This window comes from Haemorhous mexicanus, chromosome Z (assembly GCF_027477595.1).
Source record: "Haemorhous mexicanus isolate bHaeMex1 chromosome Z, bHaeMex1.pri, whole genome shotgun sequence".
NCBI classification, from domain to species: Eukaryota; Metazoa; Chordata; class Aves; order Passeriformes; family Fringillidae; genus Haemorhous; species Haemorhous mexicanus.
In genome coordinates, this window is record NC_082381.1 from 42,322,917 (window position 1) to 42,338,321 (window position 15,405).

General features: G+C 42.2%; 2 protein-coding genes across 6 annotated transcripts; both read left to right on the forward strand.

Moving 5' to 3' along the window:
* The first annotated feature begins 182 nt into the window (after positions 1–182).
* Positions 183–4,630, forward strand: SERF1A (small EDRK-rich factor 1A). Its single transcript, XM_059836747.1, has 3 exons — positions 183–340; positions 3,500–3,608; positions 4,128–4,630. The coding sequence occupies exons 1-3, from the start codon at positions 334–336 to the stop codon at positions 4,198–4,200; spliced, it is 189 nt and encodes a 62-aa protein (XP_059692730.1). The 5' UTR covers positions 183–333; the 3' UTR covers positions 4,201–4,630.
* A 1,576-nt stretch (positions 4,631–6,206) lies between these two features.
* On the forward strand, positions 6,207–11,563 carry SMN1 (survival of motor neuron 1, telomeric). Of its 5 annotated transcripts, XM_059836597.1 has the most exons (9): positions 6,207–6,281; positions 6,362–6,433; positions 6,521–6,730; positions 6,918–7,118; positions 7,502–7,651; positions 8,671–8,742; positions 9,263–9,376; positions 10,284–10,369; positions 10,985–11,563. In XM_059836597.1, the coding sequence occupies exons 1-8, from the start codon at positions 6,243–6,245 to the stop codon at positions 10,338–10,340; spliced, it is 915 nt and encodes a 304-aa protein (XP_059692580.1). In that variant the 5' UTR covers positions 6,207–6,242; the 3' UTR covers positions 10,341–10,369; positions 10,985–11,563. The 5 variants fall into 5 exon arrangements, with proteins under 5 accessions (XP_059692580.1, XP_059692579.1, XP_059692581.1 ...); XM_059836596.1 differs by having other exon boundaries at positions 10,284–11,563; XM_059836598.1 differs by having other exon boundaries at positions 6,918–7,091; positions 10,284–11,563.
* Positions 11,564–15,405: the final 3,842 nt, after the last annotated feature.

Genomic DNA, 15,405 nt, shown 5'->3' on the forward strand with positions numbered 1-15,405 from the left:
GCTCTCAGAAATTCAAGGCGCCCGCTTTGCCCCCGAGCACAGGCTGCTACACCAAGTCCCCACACCTCACACCCAGGCCCGGGCGGACGCGCCGCACGAACCTCGCAGGGCTCCCGGCCAGGGGGCGGGAGGCAGCGGCGCGCGTCCCGCTGATTGGGCCGGGTCCGCGCGGCGCCGTGACATCAGCGACCAGCGAGGTGGCATAAGGGGCAGCGCGGTGGGCGGCGCCTCAGACGGCTCTGGCGGTGGGAGCGGCCGGTTGGCGTTCTAGGCCAAGTGGTTAGCGGTTGCGGTGGGAGCCGTAGCGGTGCTGCACGGCCTGATCGTCTCGCCATGACCCGTGAGTACCGGGAGCTGCTTGGGGCTTGTCAGTGGGCGGTGGGACTTGGGCAGCTCTCCAGGCATGGGCGGTTCCAGGCATGGGCGCAATGCCGAGGGCAGTCCGGCTGGAGGTGATTGCCTGGGCCGGGGTCTGGGAGTCCGCCGCTGTGTGAGGCCGCTGCCGCGTCTGGCTCTTTGCGGACTTGGCGTCCCACCAGCGAAATCTCGTCTGTAGTGAGAGCGTGAGGAGGAGGCTTTTTGCCACGTCCTGCCGCCGTCCGAAGCTGGAGGCGAAAACATACTCCTCCGCCATCTGGCCTATCAGTAGTGGCGGGACCGGGGTGAGAAATTAAGGTAATGATGGGCTGAAACAACAGGCACACTTCATGTCAGTCCCGGCTGCCGCCCAGACTGTAAATAAAGGACTTTTATATCAGTGCTGAACTTCGAATACTATGCTGTTTATGCTGTGGTTGTTAAGGTTGTTGTTGAAAGAGCAAGAGCACTCGGTAAATCGTCATCGTGTTCCGTGGCCAACGGCAGTGTTCGTACACCCGCTCTAAAATGGCGGAGAACTGTGAACCGGACCCAGGATGCTCCGGCTCCCCTGACTGCTGGGAGTGCTCCTGGGCCTTCTGCCTGTTATGTCTGGCAGTACAGAAACTCCTTGTGTTTAACTGAGCTCGTGCTTTCGCATTCACTCGAAAAAAAACCCACAGTTTTGAAGCTCTGCTTTCGCATTAGTCTCGAAAATACAGAGTTATGAGGGCACACTGCTGCTGAAGTGAAGTTGAAGACCTGGAACGTAAACAGTTTGTCCACAGAACATAATAAAGAAGCGCATTTAGGATTTTTGTTGGCATTTTTATTCTCCTGGAGTTGGAAGAGCGAGGACAGGTTGGAGTAAGATGTATGTCTTGATGTATGTCTTGCACAAGCAAGCCGGGATGGGGGGTGCTTGAGGAGGAATGTATATAAGTCTATAAGCAGGAGGAGTATACTGCTCTTTTTGTGGTAATTCATGCTTGAATTTTAGGAAGCTGAATTGTGTTCTGTTGGGACAATTTGTTGGAAGATTTAGGCCGCTATTATAGAATGTAGAAAACACCAGTGGTTCCCTTGATGGTAGGGACACTTATTCAGCATCTTAGATGAAGTAATGGGACCAAATAGTCCTTGGCAATGTTTACTTGGAAGCACTAATGGTAGAAGTTTTTCTTCAGAGAGTTGTTTGGTATTCTATGCTTTGTGCGCATTCTCTATTGCTCAGCTTTTCTACTTTCTCTGCTTTGCTGTGCCAGCTGCTCTTCAGTGATTCAATTGAGTTCTGTTCCTAAATTTAAAACCTTACCGTGTGCATGGAGAAACTCTGCAGAGCCTGTTCTCAGTGTTTGCTTGGAAAACAAGGAAGAACCGGAAGTACGTGAGGTTTGGGGTGAAGGGTAATTCTGGCTTTAGCAGATCATTTTTACTTCCGCTCTGTTTTCTTCATGATAAAAAAAGATTCTTCTGGTTTTTGGGTTTTGGTTTGGTTTGGGTTTTTTTAAGCACTGTAAAAGAGCTCTTTCATTGCTGCCCAGTCCTTCATATAACGTTCTTGCCTCCTGAGCACCACAAAACCCAGGTACCATTTAAGGCCTGGAATGTGTCATCTGCTCATGAGTCATCAAGTTCTAATCAACACTAGTACTGCCAGAGACAGCTGGTTTGCTTCAGTCTCTGAACAAACAGCTGTCCTTCTTCTGGATGGACTTTGGGGGCAGGATGCTAGTGAGGATGATGCATAGAAGTTCTCTTAGCTTTTCCAAAAGGTAGTACTTTCATCCTGTCACAAAAGTTATCTTCCAAGACAAAAGCAGCTCTTGGGAAGCAACAGTCATACAGGGCTGTTTTCACTTGAGCTTCTGGCATCTCTTACCAGGCAGTCCATAGGCTGTTGTGAAGAATGCACAAACCCCTGCTTCTGCATAGTTGATCTTGTCTACTTGTTGACATGGCAGGTACCTTTGTCTCCTCAAAAATTCTGTGGGTACAAAGTGGTGGATCATACCAGAGGTGGTTGTTTAGAAGTGACCTAGTCCTAAGATGCTTTTGTAGACCAGAAATTACAAACACCTCAAGATTGAGATATATGGCTTTGAGAGTGAAAGATGGCATAGACAGTCTTAAAACTGCAGAGAGACTGAAAAGAGAGACAACAGAAATTATGGAGAGATGTAGTTGTCAGTTTTGAGTATAAAAGAACGTGATTGTATTAGTTCAACAGAACAAATGATTATGCGTAGCGTCTCTGGAACACTGTCAGTCCAAAAGAAGTAGAGCAAGAAGTACCAAGCCAGTGAATCAGGTCTGGCAGGTTGGAGCAAAATAGAACTAAGGAAGAGAATAGTGAGGAGAGATTGCCAGGTAATACAGAAGAGTTTTCAGTCTGTGGCCATTGCCTGGAAGACCCTGAGTATTTAGATGGATAGTTTTGATGTTGTGCCCTCAGGAGCTTTGTGTGATCAAACAGATTGCATTCCTATCTTGCTGGCAGTTTGTTGAGTTGGTAGTCATGGGGAAAGCTGTCTGTTCCCTGAAGAAGTGTCCTCTCTACTGACCCACAGAGATGTGGGTTTGTGTCTTTATATACATATAGAAGTAATGTTACTCTTCTCACTTTTGTTGGAAGTAATGCCACCTAGTTGCTAAGGCCCAGGCTTACGTTCTACACTTTACTTCAAATAAAAAAAACTTTTAAGGTCATCTCTTCAATAGTATTTGAGTGCAGTCAATTTCAGTGCTATTCTTTCAGTCTAATCTTCATTTGTAAGCTATATTGAATGTTGGAATCTGTTTGAGAGTGGATGACTCATCTTTGGATGAGTTACTGACATGATTTTGCCCAGCCTATTTGTGTGATGGTTTTTCTTCAGCCTTTTATGGCAAACTACATTTTGTTTCTGTAAGGAATATTAGAATTTTGGTAATCTCTTGAACATGAGTATAGAATTGAAAAAGTAACAACTGTGAGCCTTTAATTTCTCCTGTTGTACACTGGGAGAGGACAATGAGATAGACCATACCACCTCTACACATTGTGCCAAAACATACTGCCTTTATAACAGAGTTTTACGCAGGTACACTCTGTGGGAAAAAACAAGTGGTAGTACTTGTTTAACTGTATATTATCTTGCAGGTGGGAACCAGCGTGAACTTGCTCGCCAAAAGAACCTGAAGAAAACTCAGGAGATCCACAAAGGCAAAAGGAAAGAAGATAGCTTGTCTGCTTCTCAGAGGAAACAGAGGTAAGATCTAGTAAAGTTGAGTAAATGTTTAGGCTGAAAAAGGAGAGGGAGATGGCTCAGAAAGAATCCAGTGTCTTAGCTGACACAGCATTTGAATACTTTGTTTTTATTCATTGGCTAATCACTTGCCAGAGCATAAACTGATGATGAAATTTTGCTGTACCTGCTGTTACAAATATGTATATTTATTATGTCCTGTAAAGCTTTTAAATTTTTTTTACCAGATTTTTGCCTAATGCAAACAGGAAAAGATTGTGTAATGCTTTCTTGAAGATGTTTGATCCATTTTGTCCTTTACTTCTAAAACCAAAAGAATTATAGGAGGTCTACTAATCAAGTAAATTGTCTGCCTCATGGAGTGACACATGCACTGAAAAAATTGGGGTAATAAAATCACTGTGCTTGTGGTTAACTGAGAAATTATTTTTTCCTTTTTCAGGTGGGGGTTACTAAAGGGAGGGAACTCGGCTTAGAAAATGGTGAGCCAGTATCTGATACCCAGTTGTTTTTTCTTCACAGGGACTCTGAAATCATGCAGCAAAAGCAAAAAGCAGCTAATGAAAGGAAGTCTCTGCAGGCAGGAGCAAAATGAGCTGCCACTATGGAGAAGATAGAGTGCACCGATGAAGCAGAAGGACCTACAAGATCATTCATGAAAGTGTCCAGCCATTAAATGATTAAACGTTTGTTGTGCAGAGTTGTTCAACTATCATTCGAGTATTTTCTGGTTACCATAGGCCTAGTAGTCTACAGTGCTCTTTCAAAACTGACTACACTCGTCTGCATGTCTATAAATAAAAGTACCGAGCAATAGCTTTATTCTAGCTTTTGCTGCATTTGTTAGTTTTACTTAATGGTTCCAGTAACAGAATTTCTGAATCTACAGTTAGACCAGATTTGGTTGCCTGAATTCTTGAAAGTACAGCTTCAATGGAACACACTTGTAAAATGTGCTTAACCTTGCAGAGAGAGGTCTGAACTGTAAATCTCAAAATATTTTTACAATAAAATGTTGCATGGAATACTGTCTAATCTGAAATGGTTATGCTTCATAATCAGTTGATTTCCAAGAAGTTACCAAGAACATAAGGAATGGATAATCTTGTGGAGAAATGCAGTAGAAGAATGTAAGTGTAATATAAAGTTTAAGTAAAGTTTGTAATAAATGCATATTATAAGCACTGCCCTATAGGAAAAAATTCCTCTTGACTTGCAGACTTTGTTGGTGTACAAAAGTGACTCAGTTTAGTCCTGATACTAACTTAAATAAGCCAGAGGCTTGATGTTAATGAGTTCCAATGGAATCTTGAAATTGTCACACCACTAAAATTATTTGAAATTACTGCTTCAGCCTGCCTCAGGAATAAAAGTTAGTGTGGAAAAACTCAGCCCTTGCTTCACAGACATGCTTGAGTATATTGTGTACTGGCCAGGGGAAAACTGTTGAGGAAATTTCCCTGTCTGACCATCCAGGAGCCACTCTGGCAGTCACATTTGCACCACCTAGGCTGGGAATGAAGCCCCTTCACAGCTACACCCCTCACACTCACAGTCAGACCAGGATTCCTTACGAGCTCAACCCCAGGTTTTCTGTAGCAGAGTCTCAGACATCCTGATGTTCAATATAATCTTGATGCAATAACTAACAAAGTCTCTGCTCCACCTGCTGCCTCTGTGGAGGAACCCAAAACAAGGAACCCCTGGCTTTTATGCCTTCACAATCTAGGGCCGGGTCCTGGCTCCTGCTGCGTCTCAGTTCCCTGGCTGGTGCCTCAAGTCCCTGTACAAGTACCTTCTGTTGTGCAGTGGGTTGGCCTCTAGCCTTGGGCTCCCACTACAGCTGCACCCGGAGCTGCCTGCACTGAATGCATTTCTCAGGAACCGATCCAGTCTCTGGAGAAAGATTTTTAAGCCTTTGCTTTTTAAACTGTGTCTAAGTGCATTCATTGATTGGTAATAGGCCCCTGGCACAGCTTGAGGAGAGCTGGAAGGAAGATGCAGCTGGTGATGCAATTTAACACCTGCAGCAGTTGAGAAGTAAAGCAAATTCACAGAATCACAGAATTGTTAGGGTTGGAAGGGACCTGTGGAGATCATCCAGTCCAGACTCCCTGCCAAGGCAGGGTCACCTGGAGCACAGGAATGTGCCCAGGTGAGGTTTGAGTGTCTTCAGAGAGGGAGACTCCATTACTTCCCTGGGCAGCCTGTTCCAGTGCTCTGCCACCTTAAATGTAAAGAAGGTCTCTGCCTATTGAGGTGGAACTTGTTGTGTTTCAGTTTATGCCCTTTACCGCTTTCCTGTCGCCGAGCACCTCCGAAAAGAGTCTGGCACCATCCTCTGGGCACCTGCCTTCGAGATATTTGCGTGTTTTGATGAGATCCTCTCTCAGTCTTCTCTGGACTGAACAGGATCAACTCCTGCAGTCTCTGGCCACAAGAGAGATGCTCCAGACCCCAAATCATCTTTGTGACCCTTTGCTGGACCCTTTCCAGTAGCTCCTTGTCTTTCCCGTACTGACGAGCCCAGCACAGAGCGGCGGCGCCACATCCCGGCAGGCGCGGGCCCGGCCGCGCCCCTTCCGCCGGCGGGGCGGGCTCGGGGTTCGGCGCGTGCGCGGCGGCGGGCGCGCGGCCATGGCGGACGCGGTGCTGTTCCGGCGCGGCACCGGGCAGGTGGGAATGGCGGGGCGGGACGGGAGCGGGGCCGGGAGCGGGACCTTGCCATGGCGCTAAAGGGTGTGTGGCCTCCCCAGAGCGACGACTCGGACATCTGGGACGACACGGCCCTCATCAAGGCGTACGACAAGGCGGTGGCCTCCTTCAAGGTAAGGGGTCGGCGCGGCCGTGGCTGGATGCCGGCGCTGAGGCCGCTGGATTGGCATTTATTGGTTTTCTCCTTTCTCTTCCCTAAGAATGCCTTAAAAAATGGGGAGTGCTCGGAGCCTTCAGACAAGCAGGAGCAGCGCCTGGTGATAAAGAGAAAAAACCATAAAAAGAACAGAAATAGAAACAAGAGCAATACAGCGCCTTTGAAACAGGTCGTCTCACTTGTAAATGCTCGTGGTGCCTGTACTGCATGTTGTACTTCCGTACTCGGAAGTTGCTGCTTCATCACCTTGAGGGTAACATTTTGGGATGGTGGTGTGGGGTGGTAACGTTATAAACTTTAGGTTACATAAAGGATTTTCAGTAAATACCAAGGAAACACTGTATGTAGGATCCATCTTTCTGGACAAAAAGTAGCTCAGGAAAAGGTAGGTTCTGTCCAGCCATGTAGGTGTTTACATGCTTCTCTTGCTTCTGTTGCAGTGGAAAGTTGGTGACAGCTGCAGTGCTGTTTGGTCCGAGGATGGTAATTTGTATCTAGCAACTATTGCCTCCATCAACCAGAAGAGAGGCACGTGTGTTGTCACTTACACAGGATATGGAAACCAGGAGGAGCAGAACTTGTCTGATTTACTTCCTCCAGCCAGCGATGAAACAGTAAATGGGATGGGGCATTCTGGGGAGGTGAGGGACTTTTTCATTCTTCTATAAAGCGTTGGGAAAGCGGGAGAATCAATGTCTTTTAGTATGTCTGGTGGTACTGCTGGTGTTCAAAGTGAGAAGTGGCGCACAAATATGTTGTAAACAGACACAAACTGATGGAGGGAATGAAAGCATCCCTTTTCTTCTTGAACTCAGCATGAAGGAAAGGGAGTGGACGACAAGAAATTGACCAGTGAATGACAACATAGCTAGAATGATGAGCAGATAAACGTATTCCTGTGTAGGCCTGGGAGGGCTGGAGAGAGGAAAGGATGTGAATGAGACTTTCCAAACTTTTTTTGCACTAAAATTGCTTTTGCAAATTCCTGTTTAGTGCATGGCATAAAAATGTCTTTGTCTTCTAGAATGAAAATGAGACTCCATATTCAACAGATGAAAGTGAAAAATCTTCCCAGTCACCTCGAAACAAAAACAACTGCACAAAAGCAAGATTTTCCCCTCAAAACTTGAGATTTCCCACACCACCACCACCGCCAGCCCCAGGCCTAGGAAGGGTAAGCTCAACCTTAATTGAAATAATTTATGTACCATTGCTACGTGTGGTATTACTGTGAATCCTGAGACAATATGATATTTATCATTGTCTAGAATGCAATTAGCAGCATTTTGAGAATGGATGTACAGATATGGATGTCAGTATCTGTTGGTCTGCCATGTTGTAATTATCTGGCCACAGTGTAGTCCTTCTGCAGTGCTGCTGTGACAAGAACCTTCTGGTCCTTAGCTAACACTTGCTTTCCAATTGCCTTTTAACTTAAAAGAGGGGTCTTGTTCCCTGGATTCTGGTGGTGTGATTAATGACAGTGCTGTTGTTGTTTTAAGATATTGCATTTTCTAGCCAATTGGTATCCTTCACAGGACATTTAAGGCATTAAAGGTGATGTCCACATGTCATAGTGCCTCTCAGCTGTGGGAATGATGGATACACCCCTGAGTTTTCATATTGTGTAGGAGTCTAAAATAATAGCGCAGTTGTTTTCTGAAACACGGCATTATGTTTTCTAAATGTCACTGTTTGTGCAAGATTTTTTAATAAGGTTTTATTTTCTCTTTTTTCTGTTGTGTCAGTAGATTTGTATCTAGATCTTTATTTAAGAACATTCACTAGCACAATGGAATTTAGTCAACTTTTGCCCGCTCTGCAAAGGAGCAGAGAAATTGTCCGGTTTCCTGCGTGAATATTTGATCTGTTTCTTCCTGTTGAGAGTGTGACCGTTGACTTCCTCTTAGGAATGCCTTTTGAAAAGGCTTGTATTAGTCAGAGCGCTGTTTCAGTAGTGTTTACCTCAGTGACATGAGTAATCTTAAGTTGTTCTTCTCAAGATATGGAATGTGCCTCAGTAATAGCTATTTTCACTGTTATATACATGTCTGTATTTTCATTAAATTGCTGCAATGTGTTGTCTTTTGTTCAAGATACATGTATTGTTTCACATAATTTTCTTAAGTAAAATGTTAATACCCCAAATTCCCTTTTCATTTATACTCTTTCACTTTTTTTGTTTTCATGTAGTCTGGATCGAAATTAAAGGCACCTCCATCATTTTTATCTTGCTGGCCCCCACCCTTCCCAGGAGGACCACCAGTAAGTGACAGAAGAACGGGGAATATGAGTATTGGTGATCTCAGGTTTCCTCACTGAATGTGCTCACTGCCTGTATTTTTAGAACACATTTGTTCTGTTTGCTTGTATTTTTCACATATTTGTCTAACACATTCAGTTCCAAATATTATGATAATCTAACAAATGAGGTCTGATTTGCACTCATTTCTGTGACAGTGAAGCTGTTGCTAAGAATACCAAGGGGTAAATTATTTGAAGAAACTACAGTTTATATTAACAGTATCTCACTGAAGAAGATAGTGTTTTCCCCTAGTAACACTTTTTTGCGTACACTACTCCTGTGGAGCTACAGGAGTCTTGTTTTTCCTAAGCTTTGGAAATTACATGTGTTTAGGAAACATCATCTCTTGACTCCTATTCAGAGAACAAACTGAGGATGTGTTCCTATTTTTCAGTTTATGTTTTAATCTTTTAGAATTAGTTGCTCTCTAGTCTGGAAACACCCTATTGAAACATAGACATTTCCTTTGTGATTCCTTAGTTGATTCCTCCTCCTCCACCACCCATGAGGCCAGACTCTGCTGAGGATGATGAAGCATTGGGGAGCATGTTGATAGCCTGGTACATGAGTGGTTACCACACTGGATATTACCTGGTATGTGCTGCTGTGGCTTTGAAGTCTCTTGGTTATTTTGTGCTGCTGTTGGTGCTCCACTTTGCAGCAAGAAGCCATGCAGGGAGGGCTGCTTTTTTGGTCTCTTATTCTGGTTTACAGTCACTACATTTAAGGGTGTTTTGTATTGTGTAAGTACTGAGTTGAGTAGAATTCACGTGAGCCAGCATATATATGTGTGTGTGTGTGTGTGTGTGTGTGTGTGTATGTATATGTATGTATATATATGTATATAGTTAGGTGATGTTTTAGTACTTGGTTCGACTGGAGTGGTGCTGTCTACTTTTATAGCCATGGTTTTACAGCCATTCTAAAACAACCAATTCTGTCTTTATAGACAGGTGGAGTAAATACAATTGTTTTTCAGTAGTCTTCTATGTATTTTCTTTCAGTATGAGTGGTAGAATCACATTTAAGATCAGATTTGGCACTTTTGCTGAGATTGTTCATCAGTAATTGTTTCATGTCATGGTGAAGGTCCAGTAGAAACTGTCAACATATTTGTGAAAATCTGTGACTTGTATTATTGATTCACATTTTCATCTATGCACTTATGAAGAAAATGATGTGATGAACTCTTTGCACTGAGGAATTTGGAAAAGGAGGATTTTGTGCTTCAGATTATGTATAACTGTGGATTGCTTTAATTTACTTTCAATTTAACAAGTATATATTTGAAATTATTTTGTATAGCCTCTGATTATAAAGAGAACATGTAGTTGGGCCTTTATTGTTCTAAACTGCCCATTTTGACTTCCAAAGAAAGTTTAAAACTGTTTGTGATTTTTTGAGGACTGAAAAAGATTGTCCAGAAATGTTTTTGTTCTGCGACTAAAGCTTTTATGTGCATGTTGGCCAAACCAAGATTTTACTGAATTGTATCCTGTAGGGTTTAAAACAAAGCCGAATGGAAGCAGCGCTGGAGAGACAAACACATGCAAAGTAACCACATACCCACCATTGTTCTGAAGGATTGTAAGTATTGCAGCTTTGTGGTGAATGAAGATACAGTCAAGTTTTGAACTCCTTTCAGAAACCTCTTGGCTTTGGGACTTCCATCCATTCTTACGGCTATCTGAACAGACTACTTCTGCCAGTAGTAATCCCTTCTTTGCAGCTGTGGAATTGTATTTTTGTAGCTAGAATGAAGGAAAGTATTCATTGCTCTGATGAGAGTTTTAACTACAACATCTGTCTGCATCACAATTATCAGTGCAGCCTCTTTGAATATTAATGGTTCATAGTGGGCTGTTCTTGGAACAAAAGGTTATAAGTGAAATGCAGTTTTTTCACCTGTGTTTCCTTACACAGATGGGAAGGTTGTAGCTAAACTTTGTTTTCAGGACAAATTCAGTTTTGTAATTGAGCAGTTCTGTTCTCAGTACTTCAGTACCTATACTTTTGTTTGAAATGCTTTGTCCAGAATTCTCCAATGTATTGTTCACTTCCTTATAAAACAAAACTATATTCTCCTGGAGAATTGTTTTCTGTTTTTCTCTGACAACATGTAATTTCTGTGTCATTTAGTAGTTCTTTGTGTGTTTAAAACAAAAAAGCTCTTTTATACTAATTTTTGCTTCTTTTTTAAAGCCAGGTACAAATCTTTTCCACTGAGAGGTGTGTGTCACTTATGCATTGGTGGTTGATGGTGAAGAACTGAATTTTATCAAGACAATTAGTCATAACATTTTCTTAACAGTGAGCTGTCCCTGTTAACAAATAAATGACTTCAGACTAGTAATTAAATGTGCATTGAAATGAGCTCTTTATCTTAAAGACCTCTAGTCAAATGTATTTCAAAGTACTGCAGCAGCAAAATACTTTTTACTTCCCTGAGGCAATTTCAAGTCTTCTTACCACATGATGGATGTAACTCTTTTGACCCCATGTGATAGATTTCATATATCTCTCAACACATTTTGCATTCCCCAGAATTTCTGTCTGAATGGCAGGACCAGAACAATTGATTATGGTACCCTCTTAGGAGAGAGAGAGCTATGGCAGGAACATGTGTTACAGTGGCCACTGGTGGCACTGGCATGGAAAACGAGTAATGTCATAGTAGGAGGGACATCTTACAGGTCTGATGAGAATCATGAAATACGACAGCTTTTTTCAGGAAGGCTATTGTCTTGTTGCAAATGTGTGAATAAAGTTCTACTTCTTAAACTTTGAGTTTAGGGATGTTTTTGGTTTTGGGGTGGTTTTTGCTTTGAGCTTCCATAGGCATCTCTTGGTTGGATGAATGGCTGAAATACAGCAGAAAGCCTTGATGTGTTGCCTTTTTCTGAGTACCATTAGTGAAAGCAAAATAGAGAAAGCCTGTGGAGAGGTAAGTATGGACATAGGTTTCGGCCCTTACAATGTAGGGCTGAATTGTACTCTACTCAGCTCTTAGTTGAGGCTGTAGCCACAAAACCATGCAGAAGTTTAGTTAACGCCAGTGGTTTGCTTTTCAGTGAAATAAGGTGTGAACTTCACTGCATTCACTTCCTTTTCCTACTGTGGTCAGCTGTCAAAAGTTCAGTTTTCCCACAAATGATTGAGCAAAAAAAGACTTATAACTTAAGTAAGCTACTTTGAAAGCTTTTTTTAAAAGTTTGTCTAGGTGATGTAAATTAAGACTGAGTGCAATGAGGCAGAGGTCCTAAATCATCTTTTCAGATTACTGAAGAGGCAGAACTGCCCTCTGCTTCAATCAGTTGTGTTGGTGTCTGGCATTGTTAGAAAAACTAGTTTTCACCAGTTTTAAACACTAGTAAAATCTAGCATAAACAATTTTACTGTAGTTCTGACTTCTGCTTATGTTTTAAACAAATTATTCATGTAACTGATATAACTGCAAGAAAAAAAATGGATAGAATATTAACAAAAGTGTGTACAAGAAAGAGGCAAATGGTTCGCACATGAGTGCTCACTACTCTGAGAACTCCCAACAACAGCTGGCCACTCCCAGGATATGTGACCTGGAAAGGCTCCTTCTCCCATCCCAATTGAAGATGTGAGGTGGTATAGAATAATCTGGGACTCCTAGTCATGTCTTCTCCTGGCTGCTGGAAAAATTAACCCTATTGTGGCTGGAACCAGGACAATGCTTATTTGCAATGGAGATGTATCATTAATAACACAAGAAGACAAGGAAAGAAAAACTGCAGACGCTAACACTTTCAAGCTTTACTAGTCTTGAAAAACAGGTGAAAGGGGCAAAACCCATTGTCAAGGAAATTTTAAACTCCTACACTAGGGATCCTTCGTCATGATGCTAGACATTATAAGGGCCTGTGTATCAAGGATCCAACCCACCATTGCTATTGTCACAGGACCAGACAATCAAGGAACACTGATAAAAAGCCACCATTACTGCTGCTCTGGCTGTGCTCCAATATGTGATCATGTGGATAATGGCCACCTCTCTTAAAGGAGACGCATTACAAAGTATTCTAAAGTAATTTCTGTAATATAGTGATTTGCTAATAGCTTTCCAAGCTTCTGGAAACCTCCATAGTTTGCTACTTTCACTGCAAAATCAAATAGGTATCAATAAGGATTTAAAGATGCTCTAAAGCTGTATGAAACATGAATAAATAAACAGTGAAGCTGAGGTATGGTACATTAAAAATAGAACCTATTTGTTGCTGCTATGTTGAAAAAAATAGTAGAACTTTGAACTCTACACATTTGAGCATTGTGATACTCAGACTGAGGAGACTATCTGATAAAGGATACTCTAGCAGGCATACCAGGGCCTAGTAGAATAAGATACCAGTGTGTTTACAGGTGTTCAAATACCGCTCTTACAGACCAAACCAAATAAAACACTCACTTGTGCAGCCACTGGAGGTCGAACATCAGATCATCTCTGCAGAGAGCGAGATACCTAGCATAACAATCTCTCTCAGGCCTGAGTACTATCATGTGAGCTTTCCAGCCCTGTCTTATGGTCACCCTACTTACAAGATGTTACTCCTGTACTTTAGTCACTATATATACTGAAATATATGTCAAAAATAAAGGAAAATAATATGACACACTTTGTTTATGGGAAAAAAAAAAACAAAACAAACATCTTCCCTGGCCTAACATAGTAGTTTTAAGACTATACTAGAAAATAATTACATTCAAAAACCATTTTGAAAATACAGAATTTTAACAGCTAGGGCATATAAGCTAATATAACTAGCAACAAAGTTATGAAGCTCTATTTTAAGTCAGTCTATTTTCCACTGCTTATTTTTCTTGTAATTTCCATTGCTTTGTAGAAGGGGAGCTAAGAAGGCATTTCAGTAGAGGTCTCAGCAAAGTCTAGTATGTAAGCAGGCTGAATACACTTTGAGGAGCAAGACATTTTGGGCTGTGTATACAAGAAGCAGGAGGAAGAAGTAATACCTATTAAAAATGATGATTTGCAATTGTTGTAAAGTATACAAACAGAAGATTAATTTATCCTGAAGCAGCATCCTGTCAGACATATTTTTTCATTTGAAATTCTCTCCTTTATGGCTGCAACTTCAACACAGTTTTTACTTTCATAAATAGAAACTGAGTTAGATTATGTTATTTTGGTACCTAGCAAGAGAAGAAGTAGCATTTGAAGTGTTCTGACAAACCCCTTTTATTTCCATTAGAAAATATTGACTGCAAAGATGAAAATATGACCAGAAAACTCTGTCTCAAGAGGCTGTCACCAGCATCAGAATATATAAGAGCCAGATGCTCAGAGCTTGGAGTGGCCTGCTAGACCAGAACAAACACTCTATGTCCTTTTTCTGCTAGTTTTTAGTAATAGGATTGCAACCACCTGACAGCACAAAGGGATTGTTTGACTCAGCACAAAAAGAGATGCAGGTGCTCAACAGTCATTTTTCTGACAACACAAGAGAATGACTGCACTCTATTCAGCATTCAGGCACTATCAGTAGAAAAAGCATAGAAACAATGGAATGAAAACTGCCTGTAGTAAGTGAAAAGTAGCATGTATAACTTATGAGGTAAGCATGAAAAATTGAACTAACATAAGAGAGGTTTGGGTTTGTTGCTTGTTTCTGTGTTAAGTTTCAGCTGTCATATTGCCATTTCTCATCTGACAAAAAACAAAGCTCAAAAGTTTCGTCATGTACACCCAGAGCAACTCAGACACTGATATATTTACAATCATCACAAGGTAACTCAAGAAAACCCATTGTGATGTATTCCTTCAGACACTGCACCTGTAACTTCCTTTTACTTAGGTGCAGCACATTACAATTCTCACAGGTTCAAGCTGCAAACACACTTTGAACAGACACTGCAAAATGGCAGTCTTGCATTTGTCTCAATTTCTACTCTTCAAAGTTCAGGTAAGGATGGAGACTTCCCCTCCTGCACCCACCTTTCTGTCTCTTGCTCTAGGAGTTTAGCCAAGGAGAGATGACATGCAGTTCTGTCAATTCAGTGTAGCTTCAGAACCAAACAGCGTGTCTTTTTGTCTTCAATACTGAGTCCACCAAACAATAGTTTGTATTAACTCAGTGTCCTAGGGTGACGTCATGATGCTTGTATCCCCATTTGTGTGTGCTGATTATGCTGGATATTATGTTCTGTGCCTTCAAGACTGGCTCTGAAGAGTGAATGTTTTGTTTTGGTTTTGCTATCAGCCGCTCCCTCACGGCTGGTAGGACACAGAGACCGGACAGTACATAGTGCTGCTTTTGCTTTTTGCCTGGCTTTTTCACTTTGCTCTTGCTCTTGCTTCTGCTTTGCTCTTGCTTTTTGCCTCTGCTCATTAGTTCGTAGCTAAGCAGTCCAAATTTTTTCCTGGACTGTTTCTCCTTCCCCTTTTTTTGGACCTACTCAAACCTGCTCTGGACTGGGACCTGGGAAACACCAGAGTTTGCACCCGGTGGCTGCAGCAGCTACCCCAGTGCTGGAGGGACTGATCACAGAGTGACCACCCCTAAGAGAGTCTTTCTGAATTTGTCATCTTTTTCAGAGCGGTGAAAGAGTGGTGTCATCTGGTATTGTTCATTTTGTGT